Below are 16,673 nucleotides of genomic sequence, written 5' to 3' on the forward strand. Positions count from 1 at the left end.
GAAAAGTAAATTGTGGTAAAGTAAACTGTGCCCCATTTATAGACTGAGCTGGTGAAGGGCAATGCTTTCCAGGTTGCCTCCTCTCCAGCCATCTCTCCTGTTCCATCTCTCCTCTCTCCAGGACGTTGAGTTGGCACAAAGCTCCCAGCAGGATGCTCTCATTAGCAGTGGTCGCTCTCTAAGATCAAGTAGGGCATGGAGAAGGAACAGAGTGTGCCATGGGCAACCTCAGCCACTCTCACCATCAGAGGTTTTGGTCCTTACACACCTTGCAGGGAGAACACAACAAGAGGAAGGTGGCAGATCCCCAGGCACAGACCCAGTAGGGAGGGGGAAGAGGAAGGAGCTGGAGGCAGAAGTGCCTGTGTGGGTAGAGCAGTGTGGAGAGCTGGGCTTTCCCAGCATTGCCCACCCACTTATAAGAAAAGCAGAAGAAATGCATGCAGCAAACAGCTACCACTCCTATGACTCAGGGGTAATGTGGCAGGATAGGGGGCAGAAATCCTTCACATTCAACAAAAAAGCCACAAAGAGACAGGAAAAAGAATAGGATAAAATAAATATTAAAAAAGGAGGAACCTGAGAATTGTGGGCCTTGGGCTGACTTGGGCTCTCCTGGTGCTGCAGAGAGAGAGAGATGAGCTGCTTGACGTGAAGGGTGGGTGGGGAGGACAGTGCAGAACAGTTAACAGGGACTCACACCTACAAGCCCCCAGCATCCCCCTGGGTACTGTGCTGGCATCTCCCCTGCTGTCACCCTGCCTGCTGGGCCCATCTGCTGAGTTAGCAGTGCTGCAAGCTGAAGCCCACCCAGGTGATGGGCACCACTTCTAAAGCCATCTCACACAGAGAAGAGACCCCCACTTGTGCTGGGGAGGGAAAGGAGAAAGAAACACCTTATGGTGATTTCCACAAAGCTGCCTTTTAGAGGTCACAGCAAGAGAATAGGTCCTGCCCTTCTGTGAGGGGATTGCCCAAAGGGGGAAGTTGGGATCCTCCTCCCACCACAGCAAAACTGGTGGCTGGGAGGGAAGACAGACAGGGTGGCACTCGGAAGCAGCATCATCCCAGTGAAAACCCCATGGTCTGTACCACTGCCTGGATTTCAACAGACACATTGAGTAACAGCCACAGAGCCCAGCCCCTCTCCTTGCTGCTGTCCCTACAGCAGGGCATGGGCAGGGGACAAGCAGCTGGTTGGGTCCCTTCCTCAAGGCCCCAGAAGTCAGTGCAACCCTCCTGTCCGTGGAAAGGGAGCTGCAGCCTTCCTCCCCCTCCTCTACCCTGCAGAGCAGCACATGAGACCTTGCACTCCCCTTGGCAGTGCAAGAGGAGCCCACCTGGGAACAGTGCCCCTCTGTTTGCTCCTCTAACCCACCCAAAACATTTCCTGGGTTGGGCTGGGGACAGAGTCTCCCTTCAGCTCATGGATCCCAGGGCAGGACTGGGGTTGCAAGAGGCTTCTCACAGAGCCCACATCAGCACAGGATGACTCCCTGACACTGCAGGAAATGGTCTAGACCTCTGCCTGTGACAGGGGATGGAGGACTCATGGCAAGGCAGGTCTCTCCTCCCAGCATTTGGATCACTCACCATGGGTGAGGTGATCTTCTCAAGCCCTGCAGGAGCAGTGGGAAGCAGAGAGCCCAGACTGCCTCTAGGGCTTTTGGTCCTGACTCAGAGGCAGAAGAGACTGAGAAAGCCCAGGAAAGCATCTTTCTGCAGTCCTCAGTCCTGATTCTGGAAGAGCACAAAGCTTCCTGCCCCACTGCCAGGGATGGTCATTCCTCAGCTGCTGAACACCAGCTTTCCCATCCAGTTTGTCTGTATAAATTCACCCAGCAGCTTACTGGTGGCCATCCCACACTGCTGCTCAGCCCTGTAATACATACACTGTGGAAAACAAGGGACAGAGGCAACATCCAGCTGTTGTCTAACTGCATGTTACTGCAGCACTGAGAGGACTCAGATAAGGTCAAGATCATCTAAAGGGGAAGACAAGATCTGCACAAAACCCACAGAAAATTGGCTGCAGCAATTACAAAGTGCAGCACAAAGAACATAGATGGCTATCTGTCCAAAAGCTGCCCAGATAAATGACAGATCTGGACCTCAAGCTCCATCCTGAGACCCCTCTGCACCAGAGGTACGTGGGCAAAGCCCAGTTCCACATGCAGAGCAGAAACTGGGGACACAGACAGCAACGTCCTTGCATACCCCAGGACAACATGAACACCTTGTATCTGCTGCCCCTTATCCATCAGGGTTTCCACTCACATCCATTGCCTCCAAACACCAAAGCACAGAGCTAAGAGCTCCCTGTGGCTCTGTCCTCTGTCCCCTGTCCCACACCAAGTCTGAGGATGGCTGAGCCCATCCTCACAGCTCCAGCAAAAACTCTGGACACACTTCTACCTCTGATGACCAAGAAGGGGGCTTCAGCTTTTAAGTGACACAAACCCCAGAGGACAGAGCTGGTGGAAAGAACACAGAGATATATTTAGGCACAGAAACCACATTTAGTCATGGTCAAGGGGCATGTCCTTTGCTGTGTCTGTTTGACATCTCAACCCAGGCTCTGGTGGGGAATGGTGAAGCTGTGCTGCAGCTGCCAGGACAGGACAGACCACCAGTGCCAGACCAGCTCCTCTTTCCCTTATTGCATAGGGGCCTGCAGGACCACAGGGGTTTTGAGGAGCACCACCTTGGTTTTTAAATACCACGAGGTCACCTCTAACTCTCTCCTTTAAAATTCAAGGGCTGTGCTGAGTGGTGAAGTTTTATTTGCAAGTGTGTGGAGTCTCACCGTTATCTCAGCCAGCCTGAAAGTCCAAGGATTAAGTTTACCCTCTGGAGCAGAGGGAGGAGGTGGATCACATTCCTACGCCCACTTAATTTGGCACTTTCCCCACCACCCTCCTGCCCGAGACTTTTTGCCCAACACACGCCAAAGGGCTGGAAGAAAGCAAGGAGCAGATGATGCCAGTGTTGCTCATAAACCAGATGGGTTGACTTAAAGCAAGGTGGAGCTACTCCAGCTATTTGCTGGGGGCTGAAGACAAGGCAAGTCCCTACAGCAGCTTGCTCTGCACCAAGGAAACACACTGCCCTTCCCAGCCTCATTTCTAGAGCCCCATGAGGTTGGTGTCCCAACATCACAAGAGGAGACAAACATCCAAATGACCACAAGCCCTTACAAAAGCCACCAGCTCCACACACCCCTGTGACTGCCACCAGCAGCAGAGGCCACAAAACAATATAGAAGCTACCAGAAGCCTCTTTGCTGCCACAGCAGAGCACAAATGTCAACAGCTTGTCTGACATGGCAAATATGCTGTAGGTGGAAGCAAAATAATTAGCTCTCTGTAAGAGAGGGCTCCAAGCTTGCCAATTTTCCTTTACAGACAAGGGCACTATTCACAGACTTTAAATATAATAAACCTTTTCTCTCTTTTTTCTGAACAAAATAACCTACAGAGAAAAATATTTAAATTTACGAAAACATAAAATTAAAAAAAAGAAAAGAGGTTTGTCCCCATAACCAACGTGGGAAAGAAGATGCAGGGCAGCAAAAGTGAGGAAACCCAAGTTCTGGCGTTTCAGAGCAGGAACACTTGATTTAGAACACAGATAACACGAGTTCTCTGTAAATGCAGAGCTCCCTGCTGATCATAGGAAGACTGGGGAATAATTTCTCACATCTAAATACTTCTGCAATTACAAAACATTTCCTTGAATTGACATCCCACAAATAGAAGTTAGCATAATATTCCCATTCCTACCAAAATTTTGATGGTACAAACCATCTTTTAGTTTAATCAAATGGTCTAAAGTTGCAAAAAGCATCCTTCCCCTTGCTGGAATCACCCTTGCTGATATCTGACTACCTTGAATTCACCATCCCAGCTTGCTCATCAGCATCCCAGAGGGATGAGAATCCAAGAACACCCATGGCCAGTGAATGCAAACATCTTGGAGAGGCAGAGCAGAGAGAGTCAGCACTGCCAGGCCAGGTGGTGGTACCCAGGATGCTGAAGGTTTCAGGAAGGGTTAATTGGAACATGCAAAGACTGGATCACAAGCTCTCCTTTTAGGGGCCAGACCACAGCTCCAAGCACCCAGGGCTCCCAGCACCAGGCTCAGCAGAGCAGGGATGACAGGAGGAAGGTCAGTGTTCTTTTTTGCTATAGAAACCAGAAAAACAGCCAGGCAATGGCTCTCTGCCCAGGCATGGGGCACAGCCTTTGCTCTTTAGAGGGCTGTGAGTAGGATCCCCCCTCTCTCACCGAGTTAATCAACATTTAGAGGCTGCTCAGTTCACCAAGAGCATTTGTTGCTGGATAGGAAGCAAAACGCATAAATTCTTTAAAATAAATGGTTAATAGGAAAAAGTTGCTTGTTCAGTGGGAAGATTCACCAACCTCAAGCACCCTGAGTTTCTGCCAGCACCTAAAATAGATGATGCACTTCAGAAGGGCAAAGCTCACTGTGAGAGCTGGAGTTTGACCCAGGACACATTTGTTGATGTTTTTTATTAACAGCCAACTGTTCCCAAGGAGTGTCAAAGCTTTGACTTGGCCATGAGGACAAGTTGCTGAAGAGGTAGCAAAGGACTTTACAAGTTTTCCACTCCTGCTTGGTGTCTCCATGGAAGCAATTAGGTGTTCTGCACATCCCCAGATTCACAGCATAAGGTTTGTCTGGGTTGACCACACAGAACTAGAGCATTGTTATTTAACTCTTTCAATGGGAATCATCCCAAGCCATAAGGGCTGCAAAAGGCCATCTCTCCCTCCAAAATAACGATTTCCAGGCTATATCTGAAACAAAATAAAGAAGTTTAAACCTGCAATCTATCGCTTCTTACAGGGCATAGGATACAAGGTAGTTCACAAATATTTGTTTACATGCAAACATGGTTCCCTAGCATTTCCCTTGGTAAGGCAGCCAAGTGGGAATGGGGCTTATTGCGATTCATTTCTAAACAAAATTTCAGAGTGCTTTGAAAACTGATTTGCCTATAGGCTTCTTGTCTGCTGCTTTCTTTTCATAAAACTATGGCCTTATGTTTACAACCCGGGACTGGGATTCTGCACACAAGACTTATTCCCAAGTACCATTTACCTGCTGGGTAAACTTTAGGCAAATTCTTGTCTGTGTCTCTGCTCCCATTTCTAATAACCAGGATAATGAGACCAGGACTCTTTTATGAGAGCTTTCCACAGTGCATACATGACAAGGGTATGTAATCACAAGGCATTATTATTACTTCAATAACCCCTTCTCATAACGTTATTCTGTACAAAGAATGGTCGATAAAGGCTTCTCCTCTAGTTTGTGCTGTCATGCTGCTGCCTGTAGGAGTGCTCTTCAACTTGGCTGGGCTGCGGTAAGATGCCTGCTGCACCAGTTATTCTTGGTGGCTGATAAAAATCATTCTCTTTCCATCCCTGCTTCAAGGGGAAGCCCTGGTTTACCCCACAACAGGATCCCCAGTGGCTCTCCAGGAGCCTGGATGGTACAGCTCCCATTCACCAGGCAGAGCAGAGACTTGGGTTCCATGTAACCTGCTGCCCAGCTCTAGAGAGAAAGACAGGAGATGACTGAGACCTCCATGTCTTTGGGAAAAGAAGTAAAAAACTTTCCTGAGAGGGAGGCAGAGAGAAGCCCCAGTGTTTTGCAGGCAGACACTGGGTGGCAGGGGTGGGGAGAAGGTGGTGCCACCCTGACACCTGCTCTGTAGATGAGCTGGCAAAGACACAGTCCCAAGGTCAGGGCAGGAGTGATCACCCACTCAGGTAAATTATGCTCTGAGCAGCAATTTGCTTGACCTAGGAAACCCAGGGAAGCATCAGAGAAACCAGTGGGCTACACTGCTTTTTCCAGTTTCCATCCCTGGCCAAGATGATGTGCATCCAGCTGACCCTAAGGCAGGGAGGTGACACAGGGACATCCCTGCCACATTCCCAGCTGCCTGGAGCACACTGGTGCCCTGTCCTGATGTCTGCACACCTCTGCTCCTCACCTAAGCACCCTGCAGAAGTTACTGGGGTTGTTTTGCAGTTCTGCCCAAATTTAGAAGCCAGCCCATGAAACATTGCTCTCATGTTGGTTTGCCCAACAGGCCTTACCCAACAGCAGCTTGTGGATAGCAGAGCACAGCCCTGCTCTGTGCCCTCCCAGCCTCAGGAGGTTGGGCAGCTGTTTAACCAAGTCCAGAGGATTGGGATCATTTGATTTTTCTGGGTCTCTCCTCCCCAGTGCTCAAGCACTACACACAGTTCAACATTCACCAGCTGCAAACAACTGTTCCAACTGTTCCAAGCTGTCCCATCTTTGGAGGGATCTTTTGTATCAAGCTTCTGGAGCACAAGGCCAAGCATGAAGGGCCAGTTTAGGCTGCAACTCTTGTGCCAAATGAAATTTTAAAGGAACTGAATAGCCCTCAGATTCCTTGGGGACAGGTGACAGAAGGCTGGAGAGCCCTGGTCTGGTACAGCATTTGTGCTAAGGGGTCCCCCTCAGGCTGGTCACCCTGAGAGACATCCCTGCAAGGTGCAGTAATCTCCCTGTACTAAGAAAAACCTTTGGGAATCTGATCCTCTTACCAGCTTTCTTCTTTTGTTTGTTTTAAAGAAAAGGTATTTCCAACTTAAGAGAATTAAAAGCTGAGATGCTTTGCATAGCCCAGCAATCTAGTGCCTGGGATAATGAACATTTCTTAATGATACAGGATTTTCAAGAATGCCCAAATCTCCAGTCAGCATCCATATCAAAGGGGTAGCAATCAAAAAAGTTCCTGGCTAAACAGGTCAGGGCCTGCCCACAGAAAATGCAAAAAGGTTTTTAAGGGAAGTACAAAGAGTAGCTACAAAGCTGCTCTCTCCCTACAAGCTACACAAGTTACATACCCACACAGCAGCCCAGTTAGAAGAAACTCTAAGCTGATTGAATGAACCATCCCCAAAATGCTCTGGCAAGGCAGGGTTACCTGCACAGTGCAGAGATTTTGGCTTTGACCTCCAGGAAATGTCTGTTTATTCTAAAGCCTCTTCACTATAGCAACCATGGTTTATAGAAAAGGAGGGAGGGGGAAGAGAATTCCCCAGTGCTTCACTAGAAAAGTTGTACCAGCACTGGCAGAGTCCTGGAGTTAAATACCTGGGGCCAAATGACGTTCCAGAGAATTTCCAGAGAACTCTACAGACTTGATGCTGGAGCAGGAGGGAGCCCAGGTTTCCTGCCCTGCTCCATGGATCAACTCCTGGAGCATGTTGGGCTGTCTGGTGGAGACACCCACTACCTCCTGGGAGCAGAGATCTCCTGCAGGGAATTCCAGGTTCATCATTCCAAAGGAGAGTTTCCTCCCTGGTCACCTTATCACTCCTCTGTCTGTGAGAGGAGACACTCGGAAGGAGCAGAGATACAAAGAAGCAGGAGATCAAAAGTTCCTCCCGTCCTTTGAGGTCTCAGTCTTCGTGTTGTTTTGTAAGGGGCAAAAAACCAAACCACATAATCCTCAAGAGGGACACACCACATGAGGTCTGTTGTTTTGCTTTCCCACATACTAATAATTATCAGTGCAAATTCAGCACTACTGATGCCAAGCATTCAATACCCATAACCTTAGTGCCATCCATCAGTCATAAAATACCTTTAAAAAGTCTGGGTTTAGGGCTGCACATATATTGGGAGAGGGGGATTTGCCTTTGTGTTTCCAAGTCCCACACTGCACTTCAGAAAAACTGACTTTATGGTGTGGCCCAGCCACAAAGACTCAAACCAGACTTTTTTTTTTTTAATAGCATGAGATTCTCAGCTTTCATTTGGTGCTCCCATTTCCATCAGCTGGGATTTATGCAAAAGAACATCAAATGCCACAGGGCTTATAATAAAAATCAAATCACGAAGCTCCCACCACTGCAGTTTTGCAAACCTCCCTGGGCTGTTTTCAACCAGCACAAGACTGCTTGGCCTCTGCCACAGGGGAAGGAAAGAAGATGGGGGTGGGAAAGGAAATGTTATAACAACAACTGCTAGTGAGGGCACAGCATCTTTGCACTGTATCTATATTCCACGGAATTTCATGCTGTCATCTCACCAGTTACATTCCTGGGAACTCACTGGACTCTTCCAAACCCTTGCCCTGTGCCTTGTAGTGGATCTCTGCTCTGTCACATGTGAGAACTTGGGTTTTCCTCCTTCAGCTTGATGCCAATTTGGTATAAAACCAAGAGGGATTTGCTGGTTTATGTTTTAATTTCAGTGCTATGGGTCTCAACACAGCTGCTATAACATAAAGCACTGCCCTTTGCACAGAAAGGTGTTGAGCCCCATAAATACTGAGTGTCACTTGCTGGTTACTGAAGCTCAAAGCCCAAACCCTGGCAGAGAGAAGCCCCAGGGAGCAAACGCAGCTTTTGGGGACAAAGCCTCTGCAGCAAGAGCCACGACCAAAGGCCAGGTTTCCTCACATATTTTCCTTGTTAGTTCAAGAGTCAGAGAACAGTCAGCAGACTGATTTAGCAAGAGCCATTCACAGCACTGAGCCCTTCTCACCACCACTGACTGAGACTGCTTGTGGCACAGATTGAGCCAGAAATTATTCAGAGCCAAAAAAGCTCCTGCCATCCAGAAGGCTGGGCAGTCTGGACCCCTTGCCAGCCTGTCTGTGTGCACCCACTTCTGTCCCTTTCTCACTTTGAACATTGTCTTTCCATGCCAGGCTGCCAGGACAAGGAAACCAACCCCCAGCCAAGCACCCACAGCAGCTTCATCCAACCCCACAGCCACTTCAAGCCAAAAGCTCCACAGAGTTCAAGCACCCATCGTGTAAATGGACCATTTTGCAAGTGGTCCAGGAAAATGCTGGCTGGAACAACCACACAGACAGAAATGGGGATGGAAACAAGACAATGAAATCCGGGGTTTACAGTTGGATGCAAATATACCCCAACAGTGCTGGTGACCAAGAAGCAGAAGCCTTTGACTTTAGGGAGAAGCTGGTAGTGACTAGAAGCCTGGATTCTACTATAATAGCCTGGGTTATTTACTTCCCTCTAAGTCAGTAAAATACCAGAGCATTAATAAGAAGAGGCTGAGCAATGAAATGCAAATGCCACTCAAATAATTAAATAAAGAGAATGATCCTTCCCCCAAAACAATGGAGGGGGCTGTAACATCTGCCCTCACCGGAGAGCCTCATACAGGAGGCTCTTGTTCCAGTTGCTTCAAAAGAGGCTGTTTAATTTTAGTAGGTCGGCAAGCACATGACATTACAAAGCACTTCTTAGACAAAAGCAGAGGCGAGGAGCTCTGCAATCCATTTTCCCTGCAGGAAGGAAGGCAAAGCTTCCTATTGCAGGGAGGAGGTGGAATGGGAAGGGGAGGGGGATGACATTTTTGAGAGAGCAAGGCCAATGTATAAAATTCAGGCAGAGCAGGGCCAGAAAAGGGAGGTAAAAACAGCAGAACAGGGTAGAACATAAACTGGCCCTGTTTCTCACCCAAACTCAGTGTATGTTTGCCTTTTTAATTTTGCAGAGATTAGTTTTGCTGCAGTTGTAATCTACCCAAATCCCGAGTCTCCTCCTAGAAGAGATGTTTGGCTTTCACTTCTTTAGCAGGGTACATATTTACTTTGCTCTTTAGTGTGCCCAGGGCTCAGCATTACCATCAGCAGCCATCCAAATACCAGGTCTCTGGACAACCTTCAATCCAGCTCCCTTAAAGCAAGAAGCTGCACAGATGAGGTGCTGGGTGCCACAGCCCCCTGTGAGAGATGTCCCAGAGAAGCAGGGGGCTTTCTTGATGGATTCTTAAATAAGAAGGGGCACCAACCCATGCTGGCATTGCAAAAGGTGCTTGCTGAATAAGCACGTGTTGGTCAGTTAAATAATAAATCTCCTCTAGTCCTTAAATCTATGAACTAGACATGGATTGCATTATTACAGTGACAGCCCCAGGGCTCAGCACCCACAGGGACCAACAGCTCTGCTCACACAAGTGCAAGTTTCAAGAGCTGAGATTTTTAGTTTTTTTTTTTAAACTCTAGTGATATTGCCCTGGGAGGCCATAAAGGTATCTGAAGCATTAAAAAGAGGAAGGGAAAAGTAACAGAGCTGCTGAATGCACCCTTCGGCACCTCCCTCAGTGCCATCCAAGATGGATTTGGAAATCCTCATATTCATCTGCCTTCCTCTGCCTCAACACAGGCACAGCTGCACACACACTTCTTCAAGCCTAGCACAGGGCAAGTGTACAAGGGTTCATTCCCTCACACCCTTTCCAGCCCTCTGCACCTTTCCTGTGACAGGGACAAATATAATTATATATATATTTAAAAAAAAATATATATATACCTGCCAGGCTAGGGGAAAGAGATGCAGAAAGCTGCTGCTCTAGGCACAGCACAAGCAGCCATTGCCCTGACCTGCTGGATTGCATTTTCTGTCCCTCTGCTTCCATAGTCATGGGAAACAGAGCCCTGGCTATAAGTTGCCTTTGCCTTACAGACGCTGAGCCACAGGTACAGCACAAAGGAAAAAAAAAAAATCCACAAAAGGTTACCCTCCAACCTGATCTTTCAAGAGACAGACTGAGTGGGAAAGTGATGCCCTTACCAGTGCTGCATTTTCTACCTTTACAAACTCCAAATGGGAAAAAAAGTCCAAGTGGAGTCCACAACTCCAGTTTCCACTTCTCAGTAAAGATCTCTTGATCTTCCCTGGGCTATTTACAAACAGCTCTAGTTAGAAGGCAGCTTGCCCACGAAAGGAAGCAGGGAAAATTCAGGCAGTGATCACGTAGTGAGGTAGAGCACAGCTTGAGAGTCATTTCTAACTTGCAGCAACACTTCAAGCTGCTCCAGAGGTTTTGCTTCCCCATAAATGAGCCATTTCCCCTCTGCAGAGTGAGAAACCCAGAGCTGCTCAGGTCCCACACAGACACAGGCTCTTACCCAGAGCTTTCCATCCCAATAAAATGCTCCCAGCAGCTTGACAATGTGCCGGTGATCACAGGTTGCCAGTATTTCAATCTCCACCATGTAATCCTCCAGTTCATCTTCACTCTTGGTTTCAATGACTTTTGCAGCTGCTAAGGCACCAGTTTCCTTATTCTTAGCCTGCAAGACAAAACCAGTGTTAGTAGAATGTTGAGGAGAGCCAGGAGCAAAATACTTGCAAAATACCCATTCTTGGTACTAGCCACAACAGAAGCATGGAAATTTTCAGATTCATTTCTTCTTCCCCAACTTCCCCCTAGCTTTGCAGAGGGGACTGAGACAAAGTCCCACCATGGCTATCACTGGAGGAGCTGGGCAAGCTCCAGCTGTGACCTTTCTTACTGCTTTGCAGTTTACATATCTGTGTTTGGAAAACCTATGTGGGAGCTTACAATAGGATTAATTCCCAGTATAAACACTGCAAGCCCTGCTGTGCAGTTTTATATAGCTCAGGTGCTATCATAACTGTGTACCAAGGAACAGGCAGGGGAGGGAGGAAAAGGAGAGAGAGGAAAACCATGTAACAAAGGGAGGAAAAATAAGGGAGCCCTGAGCCCCTGCTGGTTTTCAAGACCTGCTGCCCTCAAAGGAGTTGGCATAATCAGCTGTGTCTTTACCACAGGGGACAAACCCATTTCCATCTGGGCTTGCTGCCCAAATGCAAGACAGCAGCTCAAGATGGTTGCAGAAGAAATTAGGGGTTGGGTTGTTTTTGTTCAGGTTGGTTTGTTTCTTACCAGGGTGCCACGAGGTACCCAGAGGAGGGCATGCTGAATGGGAAAGGGGGAAATGTGGGGCAGCACAAGGATGGGGAAAAGCTCAGCACTTCCAAATTGGAGCAAGAAATGCCCCACTGTGTTTGCTCTGCACTTAGGATATTGGGAGAGGTCCAAGGAGGGGAAGTAAATATTGTGAGAAGAGGTGGGGCTTCCCCTGGAGGTCAGCCACTGCAGGCTTCCCACCAGCAGGGTCCCAGCCAGCTCAGCCCTTCCAGGATGCTGGGGCCCTGCAGGCACCTGAAAAAATCCAGGAGCAGAGCATGCCCCAGTCTCCCATAGCACCATGAACCCCTGAGAGGTCTGAACCAACCTGCTCTCATCCTCCAGTCTCAGGGGAGTCCCTCTGGAAGCCAGGCTGCCATGTCTCATCCCTTCCTGGGCTTGCTAAGACAGCCAAGGTGTTGGAGCTACAGGATGTGCTTTTGCAAACTGTGCTGCAAGCTCTGGGTAGGGGAGCAACAACCCGTTTTTCTCCATTTCCTCATCCATTCTGGCAGAGGATATAGCTCAGGGAGGGAAGAGGATCTCATGAGCTGCACAAGGTGGGCTTCTACCCCAAAGGAAGAGGAGCACCACTGTTCTATATCCCCCCAAGCCAGCTGCACAGGGAGCTTACAGTGCTTGGTCACACCAAAAGAAGCAAGACCATCTCTGGGAAGTCAGCTAAGGACATCAGGAACTCATGATACAAGAATCGAGAGCTGTTGAAACAGCAAATTCAGGAGGGTGGGGATGCCAAGGGGACAGAGTGGGCACAGACTCTGTACTGTCTGTGGCCCAGCTGTAATGTCACTGCTACAACTGAGGGCACTCATAGCACTTCCCAGCAGGGATCAAAATGCCCCACAGCCCTGTGGGGTGGTAGAATAAGCTGAAGCTGAACAGGGACCTGAGACCATGGGGTCAGCAGGAGATTTTTGAAAATTAATCTCCCCAAAGCATGGCCCACTGCAGTGTGGAGAGGAGGCTGGCTGCTCCACATGGCTGCCTTTGAGAGGACCAACTCATATGGATGGGACAGCTCAGCCCCTTCCCAGTTATCCACAGCCCCCTGATCCCTTGTAGTGTTTCTACAAGACAGAGGGACCTGCACACTGTCTGGTGTGGATGCTCCTGAACTGAGCTCAGCGAAGTCTTGTTGGCCATGGCAAGAGCTTCGCAAATCCAGAGATGCTCCTGCCCATTTCTTCACCTTCCCTTTCTCTCCATCTGCTTCTCCTCCAGCCCTGACACCAGGCTACAGCCACGTTCCCAGCAGCCTCCCTGGAAATGGCAGCTCCTGCCACCAGGCAGACAGATGCATCACAGCCCCTCTTAGCCCCAAAAGCTGCTCACAGCAAGCCAGATTTGTACAAGCAGTGTCAGATTTTGGCCAAGTACACTGGGTGATCTCTCTGTAGCTTGTGTCTGGCAGCTTCTCTATTGGTATTTTCCTGCATACAATGTATTACAGCAGATATTCTTCCAGGAAGGTTTGTTGACATCCTAAAGAGGCCAAATGCACACATTGCCAGACCTGTAAGCCAATTTCAGACATCCCAGGCACGAGATGATGTTTTAAGTTTTAAAGCCCTTGTCTGATTTCTGCTTATCCTTGTGCAATAGATCAGAATCTGCCTCAAGACATCAGTACAGAGCAAAACACAGCCTGCCCTGACTCCAGAAAGACAAACCAGTAATTAGGCAGAAGGAACCAGCACCTCCAAATCTGTAACCTGCAGTTCCCTTCACAGCAAGGGGACACACAGGACCAGGCTGAGAAGTGGCAGCATCTGCTGCTCACTCTCCAAGAGCAGCAGGAGGGAAGGAAGGAGTTGCCACCAGCTCTCTGCAGCTTCACCTCTTCCTTGAGCCTCACTGGGGGCCATGCCCTCACCTTGAAGCAATGGAAATTAAAACTTCTCTCATGGTGGGTGGGTGTTTTTTTCTTTAAATCCCAAAGAAAGGAAGAGACAATGATCTGGAGAAAAGAAGAATACTAAGAGCTACCAAGAATGCATGCCAGTTTGACCCACCATAAGTGAGTTAGTTTGAACTTTAAGCTTGCAAAGCTTGAACTACAAATCCAAAATCTTCTGCAAACCCCAGCTTAATTACAGGGTCTCCAATGCAGCAAAAGTACATGGAGAGAATGCAGATATGAGGAAAGAATTTCTGTTCTCAGGTAAAACACTCCCAAATGCTTAGAATTTGAGGAATTTACTGTGTTTACCTTTTTTTTTTTTTTTCCCCACTGAATGACCCAGATGGTGAGATCCCAAGAAACTGTTTGATGCCAGTCTATGACCTACAGCTGGGAAACCAAAAGCATCCATCCAGTTCCATCGTTTAGCTCCTCCACTCCTGGGCATTTCAATGCCATCGGTGATTTGTCCCTGGAGTGCTAATTAGCACCAAAAAATGACAGAGCAGACAGCTGCCAGCTTAGTGCCCAGAATGTGCTGCAGAACTGTAGCTAGATTCATTACAGTCTTGGCATTTAAAACCTGAAAGGCCCTTATGGCCACTGCCAACCTTTCTGAAGATCAAGACACTGCGCAGACCACAGCTGACAGGTCTATGAAGTGGGGATGGAAAATACACCCTGCAAAAAAACCCATATCTTATAAAGGTTCTCCAGGAAACCACTTCCAGAAAGCCACAACAGGAGCCAAGTAGGATACAAAGCAAAAGGTCTGGTTGGAGCCCTCTGGACCAGGAAGGTCACTGGAAATGCTATGGTAAAACATCCTGGGAACACCAGGGAGTAGGGGATGAGCAGGATTTCTCCTAAAAGTCAGCAGAATAGAGAAACTACTGCTGAGCTTTTGGATTGAAGGGGACAGAAGTGCCCATTCAGGTGACAGAAGAGACTTTTTGGCCTTTGCCTGTGACTCACCCTTGGAGCTATTGTGAAATCCAGGTTGTGACAAACACAGGAACTATTTTAAGCCTTTAAAGAACACATTACAGGAAGGCTGGATTGTTCAGTCCTTCCTCAGGGAGGCTGCTGAAGGCAAGGGCCAGTTTCTAGGTGAGGCAGAGGAAAGCCCCACATGAACCCTCACTCACTGGTAGAAAGAAAGGAGCTCACACAGGGAGCACTCTGACCACTTTGTCTCTGCTTGCTGGTCCACACACCTTTTCAAATCAAGGGAAAATCCTTTTTAAGCTGGTCTGCCATGCTGTGCCACCACACTTCTGCTCTGAGCATCCCATCCTTGTAAACCTTCTCTTCATGCCAGGAGAGATGATGCTTGGAATATCACCAGGTGATAAAAGCAGGAGTGAAGGGGCCAGTGCTTTCAGTGGATGCTGGATTTGGGGGTCGATAACTCTGACTTTCCCCCACCACTCCACATTCCTGTTGTGTACCTTTGTATGCAAGCATCTGCTCACTGAGATATTTCTCAGGGACTACATAATGATTAACTGCCTTCCAAAGAACTTTGCCTGAGCTGTCTGCATCAACAAACACACACAGGACAGACAGGCACAAGTCGTTGCTTGTACTGTTGTCAAATAATCAATGGGAGTTGAAACCAGTTCCATGCCCTGAAGCTCCCTAATTTGTCACCATCAATGAAGTTTGGTTCTGCTTTGAAAACGCTGAATTCAGCCCTGGGTACCACCCAGCAGAGCAGCAAACAGGCACAGCCCTGGCACACAGAGCACCCTGGGCAGGGGTTTGCTCCTGGGGTGCTGGGTCAGGCAGGGCTATGACAGAGCCAGCCCAGTGCCCTGAGCTGGACCCATCCTGCTGCTCTGGCAGCTGTGGCAAGAGTTTTGCAAGGGCTAGAGGGAAGTGGAAGTGGCTTGCAAAATAAGTCAGAAAGTGTTAGTTAAAAAAAAAATTAAAAAAAAAAATGCAGAAACAGCCTTCTCTGACTTTACAAGCTAGAGGCAAGGGAAAGTAACATCACCAGAAAGCTCAGGCTGCAGCCACAGACTTTTTTCTATGAGGACATGCCAAAAAAGAAAAAGTGTGACAAAAGCATAGTGCACACACCTTTTCTTGCCTTAAAAGCTCAGCAACGGCCCAGCAGGATGGGGTGAGAGATAACAAACTGAAGCAGCAGTACGTTAGTCAAGTTAGTCAAGCAGTCAAAAAGCTCCAAAAAAACCAAAACCAAAACCAAACCAAAACAAAACCAATAAAAACCCCACAAACCTTCAGGCTAAACACACCTTCACCTAAGGCTAAAAACCTTCACCTAACCACAGCAGCAGACAAGAGGCTTCATTCCTGGTGTACCACACTATAACCCATCTACAGAAACAGAGCTGAGCTCATGGTTTTGGCACAAACAAGAGATGAGCAGAGAACCATGCAAGGTTTGAAGAAAGGAAAGATCTGCTTGAATGCAACTTCTTCAGCTTACAGAGACCTAGAGCTTAAACCCAGAGACATCCTTCAAATCACTGGTTCCCTAGAAGAGTGCAGTGATCCAAGTGAAGCACTCCTGCCTTGGTCTTCACTCAGCCAATGCCACAACATTAAAAAATTACTTAAGATGGGGGAAGAGTAAATCCATTCAACCATTTCTGAGTTTCCTAGCAACTGTCTGCAACAAACTTGGTACAGCTGAGCAGTGGGCTGAATTCCTACTATGCCTGAGAGCCAAAGAACAGGGTTTAGGTGGGCAGTGGTAATATGCATGTCTGCCAGCTGTTCCTGGGCTAGAAAAGCATCAGATCAGCAAGGCCCTTGTAGAAAAACAAAAAACTGATCAGACCTTTGCTATCTCTCCAGCACAAGCCTGCCCAGGGAGGACACCCCAGCAGGATGCAGTTGTCAAGAAAAATGCAGGTCAGGCAGCAGCTCAAGGATGCTTGCAGTTGCCAACATCATCTGGGTTTGCTGGGTGCACAACTTCCTTCTCTGTCTCCCTTACCTACTGAAATACCAC

At 48.3% G+C, this 16,673-nt stretch overlaps 1 protein-coding gene across 1 annotated transcript in view; it reads right to left on the reverse strand.

The window, feature by feature from the left end:
- STK10 (serine/threonine kinase 10) overlaps positions 1-16,673 on the reverse strand; it is a 44,729-nt gene that overhangs the window by 22,586 nt on the left and 5,470 nt on the right. Inside the window, exon 2 of the mRNA XM_071759323.1 lies at positions 10,961-11,125. Coding sequence (XP_071615424.1) covers positions 10,961-11,125 — 165 coding nt within the window. The remainder of the gene's footprint in view (positions 1-10,960; positions 11,126-16,673) is intronic.

This window comes from Heliangelus exortis, chromosome 15 (genome assembly GCF_036169615.1).
Source record: "Heliangelus exortis chromosome 15, bHelExo1.hap1, whole genome shotgun sequence".
In the NCBI taxonomy this organism is placed as follows: domain Eukaryota; kingdom Metazoa; phylum Chordata; class Aves; order Apodiformes; family Trochilidae; genus Heliangelus; species Heliangelus exortis.